We start from the raw sequence: 22,099 nt of genomic DNA, 5'->3' as shown, positions 1-22,099 counted from the left end.
CTCTTGTGCTTGGAAAAGGCCAACGTTCCCATCTGCCTTAGTGCAAGATTCTTTCCTCTTTAGAGGCTTATTCCATACAGCAAGCTTGACAGCTTAATACGACAGGCCTTAAGTGACTCGTTCAGCAAAACTGTTAACTCTTGTAAACAAGTTTAGCTTCTTGCAGACCTTGCGTGCACTTCCTCCTGGTGACTGGCCTGCCATACATAGATAAGGCCATACACGGAAAGGAGGAAAAAATGTCCTGTAAGGAATTCTGCTGACAGGACATTGATTGGAGGGGAGAGGGAAGGAGTGGGGAGGGAGAATTGTTTAGATTCAATATTATTGTAGGGTCTGGAATTATTTATTACATTCATTAGACATATCACAATCTGGAAGATAATCCAGGAGACCTAGGACCCACTAGAAATTCCATAGGGTTGTAATCAGTGTGACAGCAGAAAGTCTCAAAATGAAAGGCACATTCTACTTCTCTGGACAAAATACAAGGTAGCAGAAGAGAGATAAGGCAGGTGTCAGGCAGCAAACGTCGGGGAGGAAAAGTTCTGTAGCTTTGGAAGCCAGAAAAAGTCAACAGGAGCAGCCTCCCAGGAGGTGAAATTCATTCCTGTGTCAGCACCAGGTCTGTGCACCCTGTAAATTCCACTTACCCGAAGGGATGTAAGCAGTGCACACTAACCCTGTGCTCACCCTCTGCTCAGGGACACATCTCTCTAACTATACAGCAGTCTGAGTCACTGAATCAGAAACGCACAGTAACACAGAATGGGCACATGGTATAAAATAACTCCCCACAACCTCATTAGCACTGTGAAAACTGTTCTGTGCAGTTACTAGACGCAGCATGTTGGCATGTAAATAAGCTTTCAGATAATTAGAGATATTGAAAATAAATGGATAATAATGTGACTTTTTCACTCTAAATTGTTACAGGTAAAACCGAGAATAATCTAACCAATCAGAAAATATTTTTATATTTATCCTAAAACTTGACTGCAATAGCCAGTAATGCCACATTGCCACATTTATCTTAAGAGCCTGCTTATGATAGGACTTTAAATGTCTCCAAAAATAAGACTACTAGCTATACACCAGGTAATGCCTCCCTTTGTTAATACCAGGGGGAGATAATATCCCTAGCCTGCCTTTTTGTGGTATGCAAATTCCTAACCCAAGAGAAAAAGGGCTGTTGTTAAGGCATAGGTGACACTTATGCACGTACACACTGCATGCATGTAGCCTGTCCAATAAATATGCCCTTAAAAGAAATACTCAAGTCCTACATTAGGAATTAACCAATATCTATCTTAATCACTCAGTTACTTCCCCTCTACCCATCTCTCTCATTCACTTACACTAAATTTTTCTAATGATGAGGTGGCAATGCAGCTGGAAAGCTTCAATGTAAAGAAAGCAGGTGTATTTTGACTATTTCCCCAGCAGGTTCTGAAGTGCCATTTCTAGACCCTCCTGCCTCATGTTCTCTCCATGACACTTTCAGGCCTCTGCTCTCCTTGGCTTGGACACAGCGACCTGCAAACTGCTCTTTTTGCTTTGCCAGCAAGTTCTAGTTTAGAGGAGTTCACAGCAATGTCCTTTAGTTATGCAAAGGATAGTGAAAAACAACATTATCTTGGGCTCCTGGTTCCATAAGCAGAGACTCTAGTTCAATGGATACCCTTTTCCAATTGTGAGAAACATTCCTCTTTACCTTTTTTATAACAGGAACCGCTAAGAAGCAGCTCACGGTAGCCGGAGTGTCTAATCCCTTTTGTGGAGTATTTAAAGGACACATGCCTTGTAAGCCATATACATAAATCTTCTGGTCCTGCAAATGAACAAGAGCAGATGAAATTATGTTGAATTCAGTAATAATTTACTTTAGCTGCTTTTCATATTAACACATACACTGTCTCAAATTTGTTCCCTATAAAATGATCCAATTTGTATTTCTGGAGGTCAAAAATCTCCACTTTGGATTTAATTTAGTTCTTTTTTAGCCAACTTTTATGTTAAAAGTCCTCTCCCTGATGATTGTTTTGGTTTCCGTGATCCATACTGGTTGGAGGGGCTTGGATTCCCCTTAATGCAGTATATGATACCAAACACTGTCTGGTAGTACAAAGATCAGATTTTTTTTTTTTATCAAATCTGCAATCAGGTGAAAATATGATTGACTCCACACATAGTTCACATCTACTAGCGTTGTTAGGGAATTTTCTGCCAGGAAAATCAAAATTACATATGTTGTTCTAGTTAGTTTGCTTAACCGAACCAAAATATTTCATTTGGAGTCAGTTCAACATCAAACTGCATCTCCCATTGCCTTAGCATCCCAGATGCTTCATGCCCTCCCTACTATATCGACTGGGCCTCTTGGTTGTACTACAGCTCCCATGATGCACTGCAGTTTCCCCTCTGATCAAGTTGAAGGGTTTATTGTGGGAGATGTAGTCCAGCCCTGGAGCCCAGCCCATACAAAAGAATGAGGGCATGAAAAAACAGAACTACAGCTCTGAAGAAGGGATGTGGCATTGTAAGGAGATGCAGTTTAATGTTGAAGTGACTTAAAACTAAACATTTAATTTCAGTTCAAGTTGAAACAAAATATCTCATTTGTCAAAATGTCAAAATATTTAATTTTTAATCAAAAATGTCAAAATGAAATGTTTCAACCTTTCTAAATTTAAATTTTTCTGATCTTTTCTTTCTGTGAAAAATACCTATATTTTAACTTTTTTTGACCTGATTCAGGGCAAATAAAATGTCAAAATGTCAGAATTACTTGCAGGGATGTAAATTCCAATTTTCACTCAGCTCCAGTGTCCATGCACATGCAATTAGAGCTGATTGAATGACCTATTACAAATAATTCATCCAATTCATTTAGCCCTTTTTCCATTTGTGAAGCTCTGACTTTTAGGAATTCGTTTGTAATGGCTCAACGGCTTTTGCAAGAATATTCTTGTTTTGTGTCAGTGCCTGGTTACATTCAACATAGTTCTGTCTGAGGAGTAGATAGGGACCTAGAGAGAGAAATCCACTGCGCTATCTTGGTCTTATCTTCTTAGGCAGCGATTTTAAAGGGCATAGGAGAGTTAGGCCCCCATTTCTCACTGACTTGCAACTCCCTTCAGCCTCTTTTTAAATCCCCAGTCTCAATGTGTTTTCATCCGCCCCTTCCCTTTATCACTTACAGCAGTGTTTCCCAAACTTGAGACACTGCAGGCTAAGGGACGTACTGGCCGCAGCTTCCAGCAGCCCCCATTGGGGTGGAGCAGCGACTTGCGGCCAGTGGGAGCTGCGATCGGCCAGACCTGCGGACACGGGAGGTTAAACAAACTGGCCTGGCCTGCCAGAGGCTTTCCCTACATAAGCGACGTCCCAAGTTTGGGAAACACTGACTTACAGATAGGGTTCTTTATCAGATAGAATCTCTCAGTGCTGATGTGCTATAACCTGGGACAGTTTTATGTTGGACAGCTTTCGTTTCAATGTTCATTCAGAACAGCAGAACCATGGTCTTGGGACCAGCAGGCTCTAGACACTAGCTAAATAACAAGTGGAAACAATATACCAGTGAGAAAGCAGATGTAAAGTTTGACTGCCCATTTGAGACATCCATTGTCATGTTGATTCTCTGAGCTTTACACTACTAATTTATTAAGCTAATAGCATGTTTCTTTATAACACACATGAATAAAGATTTCTCCAGTAAGGCAATGAAGCGCACGCAACCGACAAGAAGAGAGCTCACATTTCGGATAACGTTTACCTCTGTGGCAGTCCATAGTGCATTCTGAACTTTTAACTGGCAGCATAACTTCATTCCTGGGCAGCTCATTCTCTCCACTTCTATGAGTCCTTTCTCTGTATTTACCACCGTGTAGTTTCTGAAAGGAGCAAATGTAATTTGTTATAGCAACAGTGCCAACAGTAAACCAGCATTAGCAAGTATTTGCTATTAATGTGTTTACACTGTACAATCTGGAGATCACCTAGTGTTTTTGGCCAGGTCATGCATACCGTCAGTTCCTTAGCTACCCATCATCCTGCAGATGTATAAAATACTCTTAATCTTTTTTGGGGGAGAGGAAAGTATATCATAAAGAGGGAAAAATTCAGACACTTAAAAACTTTTTCTGCTATTAACTGTTTGCTAAGTGTACTCCAACTTTGTCTTGTTACTCTGATTATTTTACTGGCCAAATGAAAGATGTGACACATCAAGAAAGGATGAAGGCCCTTGAGATGGTAACATAATTTTAAAAAAATTGATTAATGAATATTTTTGTGAATAAAAGCACTGTTTGTTTCACTATGATTCACTCTGATTTTATATGGGTATTTGAACAAACCCTGGGTATTCAAAAATGGGTATATGAATCCCAGAAGTTGCAACTATTTTAGCATAAGTAGTTATAAGTTCTGAAATGTGTACGAGATGTGCATAACTTGTTACTCTCTTGTCTAAAATGATTTAGTTATCCAATCAGGGAGCAGAAATAATAATGTATGGCTTAAGTAATCAACCAAATGCAATGAATGACAAATAGTGAAAGCAAGGAAGAATCAAAAAGGATAAAAACAAACCCTCTACCTGGTGTCTTCCTTCCCATCCCAGAATACCACAGTGTATTCTTGGCCTTGGGAAGAAAAGAAGGAAGACTGCTTCCCACAACAGAGCAGGTACATGAAAGTAGAAAACGTAGGATCTTTCATCTGTCCTACAACAGAAATGGCCAATGGACGCTGAGAAAAAAAAATTATACACACTGATTCTTTTGCAGGTCAAGAATAAACAATACATTCATAATAATTACTATTTATTACATCTATAGTTCCATAGGCTGGGGAGCTCAAAAGAACCTAAGGTAGTTAGGTGCCCAAATCTGCACTCCAATCCCTTAAACTTCTTGCAAAACTCAGGGAGCACCTGTGGGACAGGATTTTGAATTTCAGTGTAAATCCAGCATAAATTACAAGAATCAAGGCCAATCTCTCTCTTTCCACCCCTCTCTCATTAGGATTTTATCTATGAACCTCTAGCACTTTGAAAATTTAGGGAAGAGAGCCATACTCATCAGAGAGTATAAGTGTTTGTAAATCAAAGCTCTGCCTGGCCCTTACGTGAAGAACTGTGGCTCCAAAAATGATTAAAGAAAGATGTAGTACAGTGTAATCTCCTTTTGTATTTGAAACCCTTTCCTGTCCCCACTGTGCCTTTTTTTTCAAAGCTCCTGAATTCCTTATAGATGTATTCACAGCATGACACGTCAGTGGTTTTTAGTAACTAAGGGTGGACTCTTGCCCCACTGAAGTCAATGAGAGTTTTGCCATTGACTTCAAGGGGCCATGATTTTACCTTCAGGGTAAGCATACAGTTGCTCCATTCATGGAACCCAAACTGAAGTCAATGCAAGTCTAGGATCCAATCACTAGCAGGTGTCAGTGGAGCAGTGCCCATTGATACCAGCTGAAGATCTAGCCCTTAGCATGTAGAGGGGGGCTGCCCCAGTAACAAGCAGTAGATAAATGGTCAAAAAGCATCAATTGTCTCCCCCCACACGTGTACCTTTTCTGGCTTAGTGTCCCAACATTCCATCATGAGCGTCTGCATTCTGTGGAACTGCACTTCGCCCGGCTGCCCCAGAATGGGCCGGATCCCTTTAGACAGCTTCTTCGCAATCTGAAGCTGATGTTGTCCGAGCACAGGCCGCTGTCCAGACAATAGTTCATATAGGACCATTCCATAGGAGAACATGTCCACCTAAGGCAAATATCACACAGTTAAGCAATTAGCTGCCTCCATAGATGGGGTATGGCTATTTCTTTGGAAGGGAGTTTTATCGTATTGCTAGAATTTGGGATAACATTGACAGCAGTGATGGAAACCAAACAATACATAAATAAGTATTAAGAGGTAATAAAATAAGATCGGCAGCACATTCAGCATATGCATGGAAGGTGAAATGCACTCCTGTGCAGTGGGCCAGGCTTATGCATCTCTTAAGTGTTTCGTCTAGCCCTTAGGCTGGCTCCTATGCATGGGGTTAATTTCTTCTAGAAAGAATGAATGGACCTAAACGAACAATCCAAATCACTTTTTTCCCAGCAAGGAATCTTCCATGGCACATACAGACATTTCCAATCTAGCTGCAATCAGTATTATGAATAAGGAGTCCAGTTTGCATGTGCCATGCTCATATCTTGAGGACAGTTAACACAATGACACACTCCGTTTCTTCATCAGTGATTCCATTTAATAGGGCCTCTTTGCAAAAGTGGGTGCCTCAAGTTAAGATTCCTAAACCCTAGTTAGGCACCTAAACAATGGCCTGATTTTTCAGAGGTACTGAGTACCTGCAGCTCCCTCTAAAGAGAATTTGTTGTTGGGCACCTCTGAAAATCAAGCTTTTTACCTGGGTGCCTAAATATGTATTCAGTAGCACAGCTTTAGCCACCCACTTTTGAAAACTTTGGCTTTAGTCAGCACATGATAAAACTCCATGAAGGGCCTTGATGAGCATCTTTTTCATTGGATTATAGATGAGAATTGCGCCACTTCAATGGAAATTTCGTAGTTACCTTTTCATCATAAACTATTCGAGGCCTAATCTCTGGGGCTTGGTATCCAGGAGTGCCTTCCACTCCAAGAGCTCCTTCATGGAATGACTGCCGAGAAATTCCATAGTCCGACAGTTTGATGTTGACATGCTCTTTAATATCCAGGGACCACACTAAAATATTATCTGACTTTAGGTCACAGAATATGATGTTCTTCTTATGCAGGTAGGCAAGGCCCATTGCAATCTGATATGCTATTTTCTGGGTCAGCATATGCCCCAGTGGCACAAAGGAAGCCCCTGTTATAAAGGAAAAACGCAGTGTTCAGTAGAGCAAACTTTCATAAGGATGACAGTTCTTGTCATTTTAATCTGACCTAGTGTAAACAATCTACCTGTTAAAATGTCACTCTGAATGGGATGATCTGAAGGGACAACATTCACATTACTTTAGACAGAACTTTGTCAGGTTTTTTTAACCCCTTAATTTCAGCGGTTCATAATGCTCCCATAAAAATTAATGTTGGGCTGAAACTAGACAAATTGCTGATATGCAGACAGGGCTAAGTTATTAAAGGGGCCCCATCCCAGTTCTGGATTTTACACTATTAATTTAACAGCGGCAAAATTACAAGTACATAGGATAGCATTTAGATCTCTAAATATCTGATTTGCAGGGGGGAAATTGCACATGCAGAATTAAAATGAGATTTGTATACCCAATTCCCATTAATTTTAAGGGGAACTGGGCATACAAATTTCTTACATAGTTTTGAAAAAGCTCAGCCTTATTGGCAGTTTTCATGAGACACCACCAAAGTCCCAACTTGAGAGAAATTCCATCACTGCCCACCGAACTCGGAAAAAACATTATTTCCTTCTACCGCTCAAAAAATAGCTGCAGTGTTCCAGGCCATTTGCTCATATGGGGATTTCATTATTTTCAGGGAGCAGGTTTGGGGCGTTACCTTTGGACTTTCCAGATAACACAGTCGTGAGGCTGCCCAAGGGGGCCAACTCTAAGGCAAAGCAGAGAGGATGGATGCTAATCCCAATCAAGGAAACGATGCAGGGGTGTTGCAAGGAGTGGAGCATACTGGCTTCCTGACGGAACTCTGAGAAGTTCTTCATGGCATCCATAGCTCGCAAATGCTTCAGCATGGTATCTAGCAAAACACACAGGCCTCTTTTCACTTCAGCACATGGCATTGCACATGGCATTGCAATAGGTGAACCAAGCAATGTGGCATTAGCAGTTTTCCTTGAAAGCTAAAATTGTTTATAGGATTCTAAGAGCTGCGAAAACTATTGTAGGAAACAATCTCCTTGCTTATTCTGATTCTGGTGCTTTGAGCCATCCCCTCCTTAGCATAAGCTGCTAATAGGCATTATTGCTACTGTCAGTGGGAGTTACATGAGAGCATTAGAAAGCAACTGGGGGTGGGATTTTTTGACTTAGGAATGTAAGACCCACTGAAAGTCGGTGGCACTTGTGTTCTTCCACAGCGTAAGTTCTTTTGAAAACCCTTCCCTATACTCTTTAGAGCAGGGAGTCAGAAATACATAAGCAGCATGTTACTATGATATAAAACTTCGAGGGCAAGGCCCCCTCTGACTGCAACTCCCGCACAGGAGTCATGCACAAGACAGTCCTCGTGCTAAGGGAAAGAGGAGGCCATTCATGGCTAGCCTTGCTGCTAGTGCTTGCCCTTCCAAAGGGCGCATGCCATTGGTGCAGTAGCTGTGCTCCTCCACAGCTCATGGAGGGACTGTATGCGTCCCCCTTAGAACCAGAAGTGAGCACAGTGAGGTGCTCTCTTCCAGTCTCCGAGGCTGTGGAATAGCATCCCCAGGGCAATGAGGAAAGCCCCATGACTTGTGATCTAAAACTAAACTGGCCAAAATACTGGTAGATTCACCATACTAGCCCCCATGGGATTGACCGAATGATCTAACTGACTTTTCCTGAGTGTAACTTCTAGGACTCACTATCAGTCCCAGTGAAGGGAGCACCTCAGAGAAGACCCGGCTTTTAGAAGGTATGATGACTGAGTCAGTCGTAGTAGTAATATTTGTATTATGTTGGAGGTCCCAATTAAGCTGAGTGCTAGGTGCTGTATAGACACGAGAGACAGTCCCTGCCCCAAAAAGCTGACAGTCTAAGTAGAAAAGACACAGGAAGTATCATCATTGCCATTTTACAGGTGGAGAACTGAGGTACAGCTTGATTAAGTGACTTGGCCAAGGTTACAGCTGGAAACTGAACCCAGATCTCCGGAATCCCAGTCAAGTGCCTTGTCCATGCAACCACCTCTCTACAGCCAGATGACTCAGGTTGTGAGAGTCATGAGGAGGATGGAAGCAGGGAGATTTTGTCTTCTCCCCCAAACTGAGGCTCTGCCTTGTCAGAACTCCCAGCCCCCTACTGACCAGCACATGAGGTTTCACATCAAATCGGAGAATCCATCTCAAATCCCCAGTACGGAAGTGCATTGTGTGCTAATGACCACCAGCTGGCCTCAGTTCTCCATTTCTTATGCGTGTTTTCATAGGCTAGGCCTCACTGCACAAAACCCCTGCAGCAGCATGTCTCAGAGCCCATGTCAACTGACTCGGGCTTGCGCTTTGGGCTAGAAATCACAGTGTAGGCATTCAGACTCAGGCTGGAGCCTAGGCTCCCAGGCCCTCCCCTCTCCCCAGGTTTCAGAGACCAGGCTCTGGCCCAAGCAGGAACATCTACACTGCTATTATTGGCCTCCTAACGAAAGCCCCCTGACTCCAAGTCAACTGACCCGAACTCCGAGATTTGTTGCTATCGGCTTGCTGTTGTTTTTTGCTGCAGAGATGTACCCTTACAAGTTTGGCTGTATATTGGGAAGCTGTATTTAAATAGGTGCTGCCAGCCCTTAGCAGACTGAAGATGATTCAATCATAACTTGTAAACTCACTGCAGACAGAGTAGATTAAAAAACATACATCCCCCCCAATGCATTCTGTGCACTGTACCTGTAGCTGAATTAGGAGAACTCTTGCATTTCTTAATCTGATATCTCTTCACTGCCACCAGTTTTCCTTGGTATTTTGCCTGATATATAATGGTTCCACTTCCTCCCTGGCCAAGAACATTGTTTTCATTTTCACTGTATTCTAGTTTACTATTTTCCAGAAATAGTCTGCCAAAAATGTTAAAAAAAAATGTTTAAAGGAACTGTCATTTGTACATTTAATTTGATTTTTTTCACACTTTAAAAAAGATTTTCATCTCAATAAAAGATTTCCACTAAGAGGACGAGACTGTAAAAGTGACTTCATTGTCCTTAGATATTTTGCATGCCAGTACACATTGCACATTTTCCTCACAGGAAGAGCGATGTGGGCAAACCTGCAAAATGGGCTGTCCACTGAGTCGAACATATCTCATCGGAAACCAACAAGATCCTGAAAGGCATCAAGATGCCAAGCTCCGTTTCTAGGCTGATGATGTAAATCCAGCTGATATAGACAATGTGTGGCCAGTTTAATAGGTTTTTACTTCCTTTGCCTTCCAGCAGGACTGGGCTGTGCTCTGAAATCTGATTATTCTAACCAGCCTGCTGTTACCAGGCTGCAATTCATCATTTTCCCACCCTTCCTGAGACAGCTTTTACAGCCACTCTGACATCAAACATTTCCACTTTCCTTGTTGTATTAGTCAAATAAAACTCTAACAAAAGACACCCCTGATGATGGCCCACGTGCCCCAGTGTTGGTGAGTTTATCCATAATGACCCATTAAAACTACCTGGAGAAAGGAACCCCTGCTGTTAAAATGATTTATTTGATGGGCATACACGACTCAGCGCAAATGTTGGGAGCTCAGGGAGCAGCTGGTTAGAGCCCTCAGAGCTCTATACCATGCCTGGAGCACCCACGGGGAAAAATTGGTGGGTGCTCTGCACCCACTGGCAGCTCCCCACCCCAGCTCACCTCCGCCTCTGTTTTGCCTCCGCCTCCTCTCCAGAGTGTGTCACTTCTCCCCCTAGCTCCGAGTGCTTCCTGTTGCAAAACAGCTGTTTCGCAGCAGCAAGTGCTGGGAGGGAGGGAGGAGGAAGGGGAAGGCGATGTGCTTGGGGAAGAGGCGGGGCCAGGGCGGGGATTTGGGAAAGAAGTCCAATGGGGCAGGGAGGGGGCAGAGTTGGGGTAGGCAGGGGCGGGGCATGGATGGAGTTGGGGCGGGGCCAGGGGGGGCACAAGCACCCATGGGCGCCGGGAAAACTTAGCACATATGTGACGAATAGAAAGAACTGAGTCATACAGACAGCATGAGCTGTAAAGGACACAGGACTGCTGTCTAAGTGCCCAGATGTCCTTATGAAGGACCTCCAGACATTTTATACTCTAATTACTAAGAGTGGATTCTTTACCCTCTGGAGCCCACTGTCTGCCCATCTTATACATATCACACATATGGGGTCATTTATCATCAGAGCCATGCAAAGTGTTTGCACTGGGACCAGGTGACTGACGGCTGCTTACAGGCTTGATGAAAAGGCAAAATTCAGCCCAGTTTCATCAAAAAGGTCAGTGCAAACATTTCAAGCGCTGGTTAGAGGTTTCACATCAAATCCAGGTGAAACTTCATGGCTCTGGCTCAATTTGCTTTCAATAGGTGTGTTCACTTATACCCAGAACTGAGCTGCATGAACCAAAAGCAAATGTTACACAACAAGTGCAATGCAAAAGATAGAATATTAGTTACATGGAACTCTTATCGATTCAATCTAAGCATGGGAATAAAAATGTCTACTTTTCCCTTAAATCTGTTCCCAGATTGTGGCTCCTCCCCCCGCACTCCTTATAAAGCATATAATAGCCTTGATGAAGACATCCAAGGTCATGTATGCCAGACTGGACACAAAATGGCCTCCTGACTTTCTTCATAGGTTGACTGTCCTCAACAATCTTTCCTTGTGCCTCATAGGCCAACAACCTTGTGCCTCATAGGCCAGAGCGTCTCAACCACAGTATTGTCAATGAAATGGTTTCTTGTGAGTGAGTCAGGCGCCCAGCTCCTTTACTGGAGACATCAAGAAAAATAAACAATTCATCTCACAGCATATGGAAACCTAAATTCTTTCATTATTGAGAGGGCCTCAAAAATCAAAATCAAAATGAAATGGGTTCCTTCAGCCTGCCCACTGACTGTGTAGTAGGTTAGGGCAAGCCCTCCTTTTCTTGTATGTGCTTTGGTACACAATGCATCAAACATTGGTTAAAAATTAGTGTACAACTTGGAATGGCCTTTGAGTCCAAAAAAAGATCTGCCAGACAGGCAGACAGACATGCATTTACAGAAAATCATCCTCCATATGGAATGCTTATCTAGTCCCTAACTTGGACCTGCAAAACCTTTTGATCCAACCCCACACTTTCCTGGTGACCTCCCTGACAAGCCTGGGAGAGAAACTTGCCTACCCTCTAATCCTTTGGGAGATTTTCTTTCCTGCCTTCAATGCCCCAACACAGGGAGTGAGTAGGAATGGGTTAGGGTTTGGTTCAGAGGATGTGAAGAGCATGAGGAAAAGGCTAAAGATTTAGATTTGTGGTTGGGTAGAAACAGGAGAGGAATTGGGAAGAAGCAATAAATCAGAAACCACAGGACATATATGAAGGAGATAAAGGCCTTTACCAAATCGTTCAGATTCACTTAAGGGCATAAGGGAAAAAAATGTGCCAGTGTTCTTTTCTTAAAGCATCAGTTCTCCCAGCCTCATTCATTAGTAGGTTTGTAAAATGCATTAGTCACTGTGGAATAGGCTCCATTACTCAGAGGATTAAAGTTTTCCTGAAGAAATGGGAAAAGTAACCTAAAATAGCTTTTAGGAGACCAAGGTCTAGGATTTTGGTCTCTGTGTAAACTTCAGGAAATATCATCACTTCCTAGAGCAGATCTGAATTGATGCCCACTTTCTGCTGGGTCAAATATGCTTTCAACAGCAAAAGTGCTTTAATTTTCTCAAGGAAGGAAACTGTGCTATCCAAACCAATTACAGGATACAGGATTCAATCCTCCTAGAAAAGTAGTTAAATAGTTTAAAGTTTCTGTTTGTGGCAGCACAGCCTTCTATAGAGTACAAGGCTTCCTGCAGAGGAGGAAAAGTCTCTCTGATTTGCAGCCAAAGCCCCTGAATCTGCTGCTGACGCTGCATGTCCTATATCATCTCACAAGCGCAGAAACTGTAAACTGAGCAAGTGTCATCATGAAGGGATGTTTGTAATCGTTCACCGGGAAGGGTCTGAAAAAATTCATCGTAGATAGGCTATGTAAGGGCTAGAGGTTGAAGTTAACCCATTGCAGTAACCCGCTTCCAAATTAAAAAGCCCAGCTCTGAACAAATCCAAATTTGAATCCATGTCTGAACACTGTGGCTGATCCCCAAATCAAAACATCCCCAAATCATATGGACATTCAAATGCAGATCTGGATGGGTACTTTGCAGCACTCTGCATTGTTAGTGCCTTATTAAAAATCTCCTGAAAGAGACATACTGCACCAACCCCTGTCCAGAATATGTTATCAGGGACAGTAGAGAACAGGGTCACTTTTTAAAAAGTGACTTCCACATCGTACCACAGGAATCTCAGGAGACTTTACAAGGAAATAAGTCAGATACTGACAGTGCACTGTGACTGTGTAAGCAAATGTAATGACTATGTAGGTGGATATAGGTTAGGATACAATGACATGGCTGGGGTCATGGGTAGATGAATTTGTCTTCACATCAGGGGTCAATATGGACCTCCAGTGGTAGTGAACTAGAAGAAATGGAAACTGAATTATTCATAGAAATTTTGAAATCCAATCAATGACTATCAAGTAACATTACCTGGCAGGAAAATCTGTCATGAAGAGCTCTGGGACCAGCTCTTGTAGAGGAACTGGGATGTTAGGATGACTAGGACATGAGATACAATCCAGTTCTATCGCAGTCAGAACACAATCCTCCATGTTAAAGTATTGCTCATCTTCCGGTTTATCAGGCAGCTCATTCTCCTGTGTCCTAGAAGTTGCACAGATGTGGCATGGGACATACTGTTCCATTAGCAAAGTCCCATCACTCTCTGTGGCCGTCAGTGCTAAAAATAATGTTTAAAAAAGTGATATTGAACAGCAAAGTCCAATACATTCAAATGTTTACCTCTTCTGCATGAAATCAATGCTTGAGAATTCCCATGTAAGTCTCATGTAATCCCTCACTTGACTCCCATGCTTTCAAAACTGGTGATAATGGCTCCTCTAGTTTATCAACTGTGATAAAAGGTAACTACTTGCCAAATATACAAAGGCAGCAAGGACAGGGTTGGATAGACACATACTCAGAATTGTTGAGATAACTCAAGGGCCCTCGCAGTTTTTCATTTAGGTATCAGGAATAAGTAACATGCAGGGTGTGCAAGTAATAATTTTTCAGCACAATAGAAATTTAAAAGTTCATGGATAGGAAAAGCCTTCTTATGAAGCAATTCTCCATGGCTTTGGTTAGCTACATTTCAGAAAGATGGAGTCCACTGCAATGAATAGAAAGGCACAAGTATGTCTGTCCCTTTAAAACAGAGAGGGAGAGAAAACTGGCAGAGCTCCTTCCTCTTTCTGACACTGCTTTAGCCAGAATCAAGCAGATAAGGAATCAGAGACACAGCACCGAGGGGTCATGGCCCAAAGTGGTCTTTCGTTTGACAGAATCTGTCGTAAATGTTACTTTAGAGCAGGAATTCTGAACCTGTGAGTTAAAGGGTTGTGACCAGTCACAAACTGAGGCAGTGATACTCAAACCTCAGTGGTTCAGGAACCAAATTAGCAATCAACATTATCCAAAAGAGCCACAAGAGTGTGAAGTCATTGTTTCATTTGCTATATTATTATATATTCCTATTTAAACAGTAGGACAGGGGAAATTTTTAGTATATATAGTTCTGTGGCTACGTGTGAAAAGGAAATATAAGAATTCCTCCTTAGACAACTAGAGGCACAGGACAGGGACACCAGACGTGTATTGTAAGTTTTAGAAACAGGTCAACAATTCTTGCTGGATGGACTATTGGTTTGTCTTTTTACACAAATGACCCATTGGCTGGCATCCTTCACTTGTATCTATATTGCTAATCATCACTCCATGTCCAAATATGCTTCTTTGGGATTATTGCTCTGCTCAGTCTTCAGTGATTAAAAAAATACCAATCCAAACTCAAATGAAAGTCATATTTTTTTCTTTTTCAGAGTGATCTCAGATAAAACAGAAAAGCAGAGCTGATCTACGACAGCTTGCAGCACTATTTTCTGATGAAGATCTCAGATCAATACATGCCAACACCTAAAGCAGCATGCGGTGACCTGGAATACTGCACATCATTTTTTAATCAAAATCGATTTGTGGGTTACAAACATCACTTGGGGAGACAGTGGGCCTGATTCTGATTTCCTTTACGGTGTAAATCACGAGTAACTCCATTAAAGTCAACAGAGTTACACTACTATAAAACTAGCATAAGGGGCTCAGACACACTGATTTAACTTACCTAAGCAGTATGGACCTGACACTGCTTCCACTAAATTCAATGGAGGATCTGGTCACTGACTTCTGCAGGAGCAGTTTTGGACCCTGTTTGCACCATAATATCTAATTTGTGTTTGCTTTTAGGATTTTGAGGGGTTGAGTGCTCCGGATACAATGCTCACACCACGTGGTGTCAGTAAAGATTTGTATTATATTGCATTGAATCTGCTGTTGTAAAATCCTTGGAGCAGGGATCTATTCTGAGGGGTTTTTAGCACTCTTCATCTATTGCATAACATTGTGTACATTGACAGCACTATCAAGGAATAATTTCCAAAAAAGAGTGGGTTGAGATATAACAATGTACAGAATGCTACAGTTCTTTTTACCTGGAAACCATTGATCTATCAAGGAGTTGACATGATCTGTGATGAAAGCCATTGCTGAAAAATCTCTCGCTTCTGATTGGCAAATGATTTTAATTCCACCACTTTTTTTCTTTTTCCAGTTCACATCAGAAGATTCAACACTAAGTAATGGAGAGCATGAAACACCCAAATAAGGCATTTGTAAAGCACGAATGTGAACAGTTTTTCTTTAGCAAAATCATTCATTGATAAGCAGAGCCACAAAACCATAAGTAATTAACAAGTACTTAAAAGGAGTGTCTTCAATTATATATACATTTGATCCCCAAACTGAATCTATCATGCAAATGTCTTTGGACAGAGCATTCTTGCACAGAAATAAGCAAAGGTTGGATGCTTACAAAGTGCACATGGTAAAGAAGGACTTAGTCTGAGTAAAGAGAGGATGGTAGAGATTATACTGGAAGCAATAAATAAAGTGCTGAAGGGTTAAGAGTCTTAAAACCCAACACTAAAACTCTAAGGACCATATTTTCAAAGAAGCTTCAAAAACATGCTTGCAAAATATGTGGATATATCCTTTTGTGTACAGCCCTGGATATTTGTGTACAGAGACGGGATCTTGTTCAAACTGGGTAATTTTATGCGAAGAGCTGAACATCCTTCTGCCCCAACAAAGCCTGGGTAAATGGGCTTTGTGTGAGAATAGAATATGGATAAGTAGATGGTACACATCTGCCAAACCCAAGAGAGAGGAAGGATAGTCCAGTGGTTTGGTACCAGCTGAGAACTTGGGAGACCTGGGTTTAAGTCTCTTTTCTGCCACAGACCTCCTGGGAAGAGAGTCACTCAGCCCAGGAATTAGGCACCTAAGTCCTTTTGAGGATCTGGGCGTTAGCCTTTCTGTGTCTCAGTTCCTCATCTGTAAAATGGGAACAGCACTTCCCTATTTGCAAGGGCTGCTGTGAGGAGAAATACACTAAGATCGTGAGGTGCTCAGATACTACAGTAATGAGGGCACCTAAGGTAAGGAGGAAGAGACTATAGGTCAAAACTCCATGGCTGCTAATCTATCCTAGTGGGTGGAACAGTGTCCACATGCCCAATACCCAGACTCCTGGCCACTGCATCTTTGTAAGAATAAATGCAGCTGTTTTGCTTCACCCAGTGGAAGGCTTTGCACTGGTCCAGCCCCACCACATCTCACATGTCCCCATCTGCAAGCAAAGCCCTGGGATTTAAGCAGCACAGAAAAGAAAAGTCCCCTGTGCGGGTGTGAATTGCAGCCATATGGCAGAGACTTTTAAGAGCACTGTGCAGAGATCTGTTCATCCAAACACTTGTTTGCATGTGAAAATGCAAGATTTTCCACAGGCAAACAGTTCTGCTCCAAATATTACTTTACATTTTTTGGAGGTCTTTATATTTGTAGCTGCAACAATATCTGTAAGAAATAATAAGTGATACATTCATAACTGGCAAAGACTGACCCATCACTGTTGAGCTTTGCTTATATATAAAAAAGCCTCCTCTTCAGTTGAAATTAGTGAATGTGTAATATTTGGGTCAGGTCTGTTAGTGTCCATTTAGCATGCAGTTTTATGAAGTAGGCTACAGGCGAGCACAGATTACCTGAGGTAGCCTCCATCAAAGGTGACAAACAGACCTTCCTGCCAGTAGACTGTATGAGTTCTCTTGACTCGGAATGTGCTGCAGCGGTTTCTTTGAGTGCCTGTAAAGCTGTAGATGGTCACATTTTTGTTCCTGCTCTTGGTGTTCTTCTTGTTCTCAAAGAGCTGAAATGAGCAGCGTGACACAAGAATTCAATACCGAGATGTCTCACATGGGGATTCCCCTTAATCAAGGAAACAGGGCTGACCCTTCTTTCTCTGGCCATCTTGGATATTTTCCATTATTTTTGTAATTAAAGTGCCCATGACTTGTAAAACAGCTGGTGAGGAGATTAAAATAAATACAGTCATGACTATGTCAGCAGCTGAACAAGAATTCCAGATCACGTATAGCAGAATGCCCTCATGCCAGTGAACATGGTTCATTCTACTGCCCTTCTGTGCAATAATTAAAATGGATTTTGTATTTGCAAATACAAATAAGAAAACACCCATTTACTGGGTGAGCAAACAATTATCTGCCTTCAGTGCACTGAGCTAGTAAATCACCTGTGTCAATATTTGGGAAGCTCTTTCAATAGGTCGAAAATGACTTTTCTCTATGCTGTTTAAAAATAGTATGTTGAGAATGCAACATGATTATCACTCATAGGCCTACCCATCTGCTGCTTGAACCAATGCTCAGCTAAGTCAATGGGATCCTTCTTATTGACATCAGTGGATACTGGATAAGGGCACTAGTGAGATGCTTAAGATTTACTTCTTGCCCAATGGGATATAATCAGAAATGCTGCCATGAGAGATTTTTACACTATTAAAAAAAATATAACCTGTAAAAAAATGGACATTCCTAACATTTTGAGAAGCCTTGGAATTGGAGCATCTCCAAATATGACTAATACTTTTTCTTTAGGTGTCCTATAGTATTGACAAGCTGATACAAGTTAAGTGAGCAGTTTTAAGAAGTGGCAGGGTAGAGTTAATGGGTAATTATAATGGTTTCCAGTGGAGCTTCCAGGTTATCACTGGAGAGATGCTGCCACATTAACTTGTGCCACCACCAGGAACAACATTAATAGCTTTAACCAACCATGCAAACACTATTTTTATAACCAGGCTCATCACTTTTTCTCTTTTCCTGGACAGGACTATAAGGTTATGTCTACACTGCAATCACAGGGTGTGACTGCAGCTCACGCACACATCCCAGAGACTAGCCATAATCTAGCTAGCTCAGGTCCCAAAGCAGTGAAGCTGCACAGTGCAAACATCAGTGCAGGTACACTTGCGAGTAATTACCCAGGATTCTGTGCTGAAGTGCATTCTGCCATACCTTCACTGCTCTTGTGGGACCTGAGTTAGCCAGATTAAAGCTAGCACCCAGCAACTGCAATACAGACAGACCCTAAATGATTACAAGCAATCAGAAGATTTTGGAGGCAATGAAATTGCAAAATAAGCCACCTCGTATGGGGGAGAAAGGAATGAACTTTGGGCTATATTGACTCTAAACAATGCTTAATTGTATAAAAATGGAATCAAATTTCAGTAGGACATTTCCTGTTCACCTTACTCACATGAACAGTATTGTTGAAGTCAATGAGATTTCTCACATGAGTAAAGCAAGCAGAATGTGGTCAGAGAGTATTTGTGAATGAACTCCAAGTGGTATTTATGTTTTTATTAAATGGCATCTTTTATTGTTTTCACTTTCTATTTTGTGAATATAGTAACCTACCTGGAGATCCATCTCTGTAAGACTAATTAACATCCGAGCTATGAACCTTTGCCAAAAGCCAACTGGGACAAAACTCATCTTGAACACTCTTTGGACTGTGTTTGTGGAATGGTGGCATAAGCCATGGATATCTAATGCTGGTTTGGCTGGGAGGAGATGAGGTAGGAGGTAGCTGAAACAAATCAAATGTGACAGTTCAAATCTTCAATGACAGCTTTACAACAGCAGATACCTTGTACTGTGTAATAACTCAGTTTCAGTCTCCACAGAGCATTTTAATAGCACAGCCTACTGCATATAAAAAACTTTCTGATATCACAGCAACATATGAAGGAGGGGCAGAGACCTACTGCTTTGAGGACTATGCTTAGTGTATGGTATGGAAATCAGCAAGTGAAGAACACGCATTGTGCACAACACAGTAAGATCTAGTGGAGAGGATAAAATCAATATGAAGGGGAGAACATTTGCATAAACAAAAATTAACTGCATATCAATATGGTATAGTCACTGGAATGGTATTTGGTTTCCATTAAGTTCTGAAGTGACTTTTGGACTCATTCAGGCTGACACATGTGAAGATGCTGTCCTGATGGCAGAGAATTACAGCTCCAATCCTGTAGGAATCTTTGAATATAAAAACCTAGGGGCAGTTGTTTACTACAGCTGAGCTTCACTCAGCACAGAGGAGAGGTATCAGAGAGTCCACAGTTACAATTCCCTAATTGCGAGGGCCAGGCGGTGTTGCCCCTCCCCACCCCATGCACTAGTGCAGCCTACGGGTTAATATAGTTTATCCCTCTACTACATGGCCCTTAAAGGATTATAATGCAGCTGAGAATTGGCTGAGTACAGTTCTGTCCTATCCCCTACATGCCTGGACAAACTCCTTTCCTCTCTGAGGTAGGGGAGGCAAGCAGCTGGTACAGCAGCCAGCTCGCTATTTGGGAGGACCTTTCTTTGGGGAAATTCTCAGTTGGCCAGTTATGACAGAAATCCACCCATTCCATGCCATGAGAGCCACAGAAAACGGCTGGTTTGTTTCTGAGAGTCAGACTCATATTAGAGTCACAGTAGAACAGAAAGCTTTTAGTTTCCATAAAGCTACTGTAAATGTATTGTTAAGCAAAGAATATAGATATGTCCTATTGCACGGTATTTGAGAAGCTAAGATGTGGTAGGAGAACACTCCTATTTTGAAAAGCAAAATGAGAGGCTGTTGATCTGGAAGAGAAATTCATGCACAAATTATTATTTAGGTAAATTACAGTTTTCAATGACTGGTCTAGCAACAGTCCTCAAAGAAGCAAATTGTGTGTAACACTCCTTGAAAATGGGCTTTTGATACCTAGTAATAACACTGCTTTTCATACTAGATACTTACGATTACAACAAAGACATTAACAGCCACACATTAAATTTAAAGGGATCTCAGCCCAGCCTGGACTTTTGTATTCACAGTCAACTGTACGTGTAAAACTGTGCACATGAATGACAAGATTTAGACACCAAAATATCTGATTTGTAGTCACAATCAAGTAGCTAAGCAGCTTGCTAAATTCTATCATTTGTGCATTGTGCAAGTTCTTTTCATTCTTTGAATGTGGAAGCAAAATTATGGCTTCATAGAGAGAAGATTTTTTCTAAAAATATAACTTCAGGGGGCTAAATAAACTAATAGCTCTTAGAAAGAACCCCTTTGCAGAATTTTAAATTCTACACTATTATACCCTGGAAAGGTAAATTGAGGCAAAAGACTAAGATTAACCAAGGTAGCAAGGTGTCAGTGGCAGAGATGGGAAAACAACAAGGTAATCTTGGGTCAAAGTCCCACGCTCTAGCCATTAGATCACTATCCCTCTTACATAGTTAAACCTATAGCGTCCTGTGAAGGTCTGTATTAGAATAATCAATTCCAAAAGCCATGCATCACCAGAAAACAGATTATTTTAAGGACATATTTTTGTATATTGTACATATAATATATGATAACATTTTATATGACAAAATTAATCATCCTACAAAACACCCTTGGCATTTAAAACAGTAACCTCCATTTCTTCAATTTGTAAACTGAAAAGAGAAAGGTAAGGCTTTCAGCCTTAATTTAAAAACCAAGACAAGGCTGAGCTACATACATCTTAGGCAGATTGAATTCCAGAGATGCAGAGCATATCAAACTAAAAGGTCTTGCTCCATAAAACTAGTGGACACACCTTGTGACAGCCAATAAATTTGCCTTAGCATATCTAAAAACGTGTCTAGGAATGTAAGAAATATGAAGGCCAGTGATGTCTGCTGGACCAAAACCACAGAATGGTTTATAATACAGATGGAGATTCAACACAGCGTTTGAGCCGCAGCCAATGTAAATTTCGAAAATATGTGAAACATATCCCCGTCCACCCTTCTCAGCATGTAAACTGGCAGCTGCTTTCTCTGCCAGTTGCAGGGTGTGGAAAGCCCTATCAGGCAATCTAGACAATAACTGCAAGAGCCTAATCACAAATAATTGCTCCGGTTGGCTAGGCACAAAAATTAATGCAACCTGCTATAGCAACGTTCCGTCAACGGTGGGAAGGCATACTGTAACCAAGCTTAGATGGCTTCAAATAGATCAGTTAAAGTATAAAATAACAAACCCTTTCCTTACTATTGAGCCAGGGACAACGTAATTGCCTTTGAGAAAAATGGCAGATAGGGACTAGGAGTCAGGAAGGCATTTAGGATTAAGCAGAAACATTACTGCTTTATCTGTGTTAAGCTGGAGAAAATGTGCTGGCAACCGGGACTGGGTAACTGACAGTCATAATGACAGTGCTGAGAACACAGCATTTGTGGCAGCATTAAGAATTCCTGAGGGATTTAGAATGATGAAGCAGTGCTATAGCGGCAGAGCTAGGAAATTACATGCAAATGTTATACTGGAAAGGCAACAGGGTTATGACTTAACTATTATTCAACAGACAATCAACAAACAGAAAGGAAAATAGTGGGGAGGAGAAGGGAACTAATTATAGAGAGACGAGTTGGGTGAAGCAGTATCTCTTTTTGGACCAGCTTCTGCTGGTGGATGGTGCAAACTTTCAGGTCCACACAGAACTTTTCTTCAGGTCTGTGTAGCTCTAAAGCTTGTTCCTTCCATAAACGGAAGTTGGTTCAATAGAAAGATATTATGTCACCTGCCTTGTCTCTCTCACATCCTGGGATGCATGAAGCTACAACAATTCTGCAAACAACTATGAAAGCTTCTACCAGT

At 41.6% G+C, this 22,099-nt stretch overlaps 1 protein-coding gene across 4 annotated transcripts in view; it reads right to left on the bottom strand.

The window, feature by feature from the left end:
- The window catches only part of LRRK1 (leucine rich repeat kinase 1), a 113,814-nt gene that overhangs the window by 10,913 nt on the left and 80,802 nt on the right, over positions 1-22,099 (bottom strand). For all 4 annotated transcript variants that reach the window (XM_032766053.2, XM_032766054.2, XM_032766052.2 and 1 more), the window contains 11 exons: positions 18,841-19,012; positions 17,104-17,267; positions 15,493-15,632; positions 13,436-13,685; positions 9,576-9,742; positions 7,538-7,735; positions 6,592-6,869; positions 5,579-5,773; positions 4,604-4,755; positions 3,779-3,896; positions 1,715-1,831 (listed from right to left, as the gene is read on the bottom strand). In XM_032766053.2, coding sequence (XP_032621944.1) covers positions 1,715-1,831; positions 3,779-3,896; positions 4,604-4,755; positions 5,579-5,773; positions 6,592-6,869; positions 7,538-7,735; positions 9,576-9,742; positions 13,436-13,685; positions 15,493-15,632; positions 17,104-17,267; positions 18,841-19,012 — 1,951 coding nt within the window. The remainder of the gene's footprint in view (positions 1-1,714; positions 1,832-3,778; positions 3,897-4,603; positions 4,756-5,578; positions 5,774-6,591; positions 6,870-7,537; positions 7,736-9,575; positions 9,743-13,435; positions 13,686-15,492; positions 15,633-17,103; positions 17,268-18,840; positions 19,013-22,099) is intronic.

The sequence above is a fragment of the Chelonoidis abingdonii genome, chromosome 9 (assembly GCF_003597395.2).
Source record: "Chelonoidis abingdonii isolate Lonesome George chromosome 9, CheloAbing_2.0, whole genome shotgun sequence".
Lineage (NCBI taxonomy): Eukaryota > Metazoa > Chordata > Testudines > Testudinidae > Chelonoidis > Chelonoidis abingdonii.
This window is presented reverse-complemented; position numbering and strand designations above follow the sequence as displayed.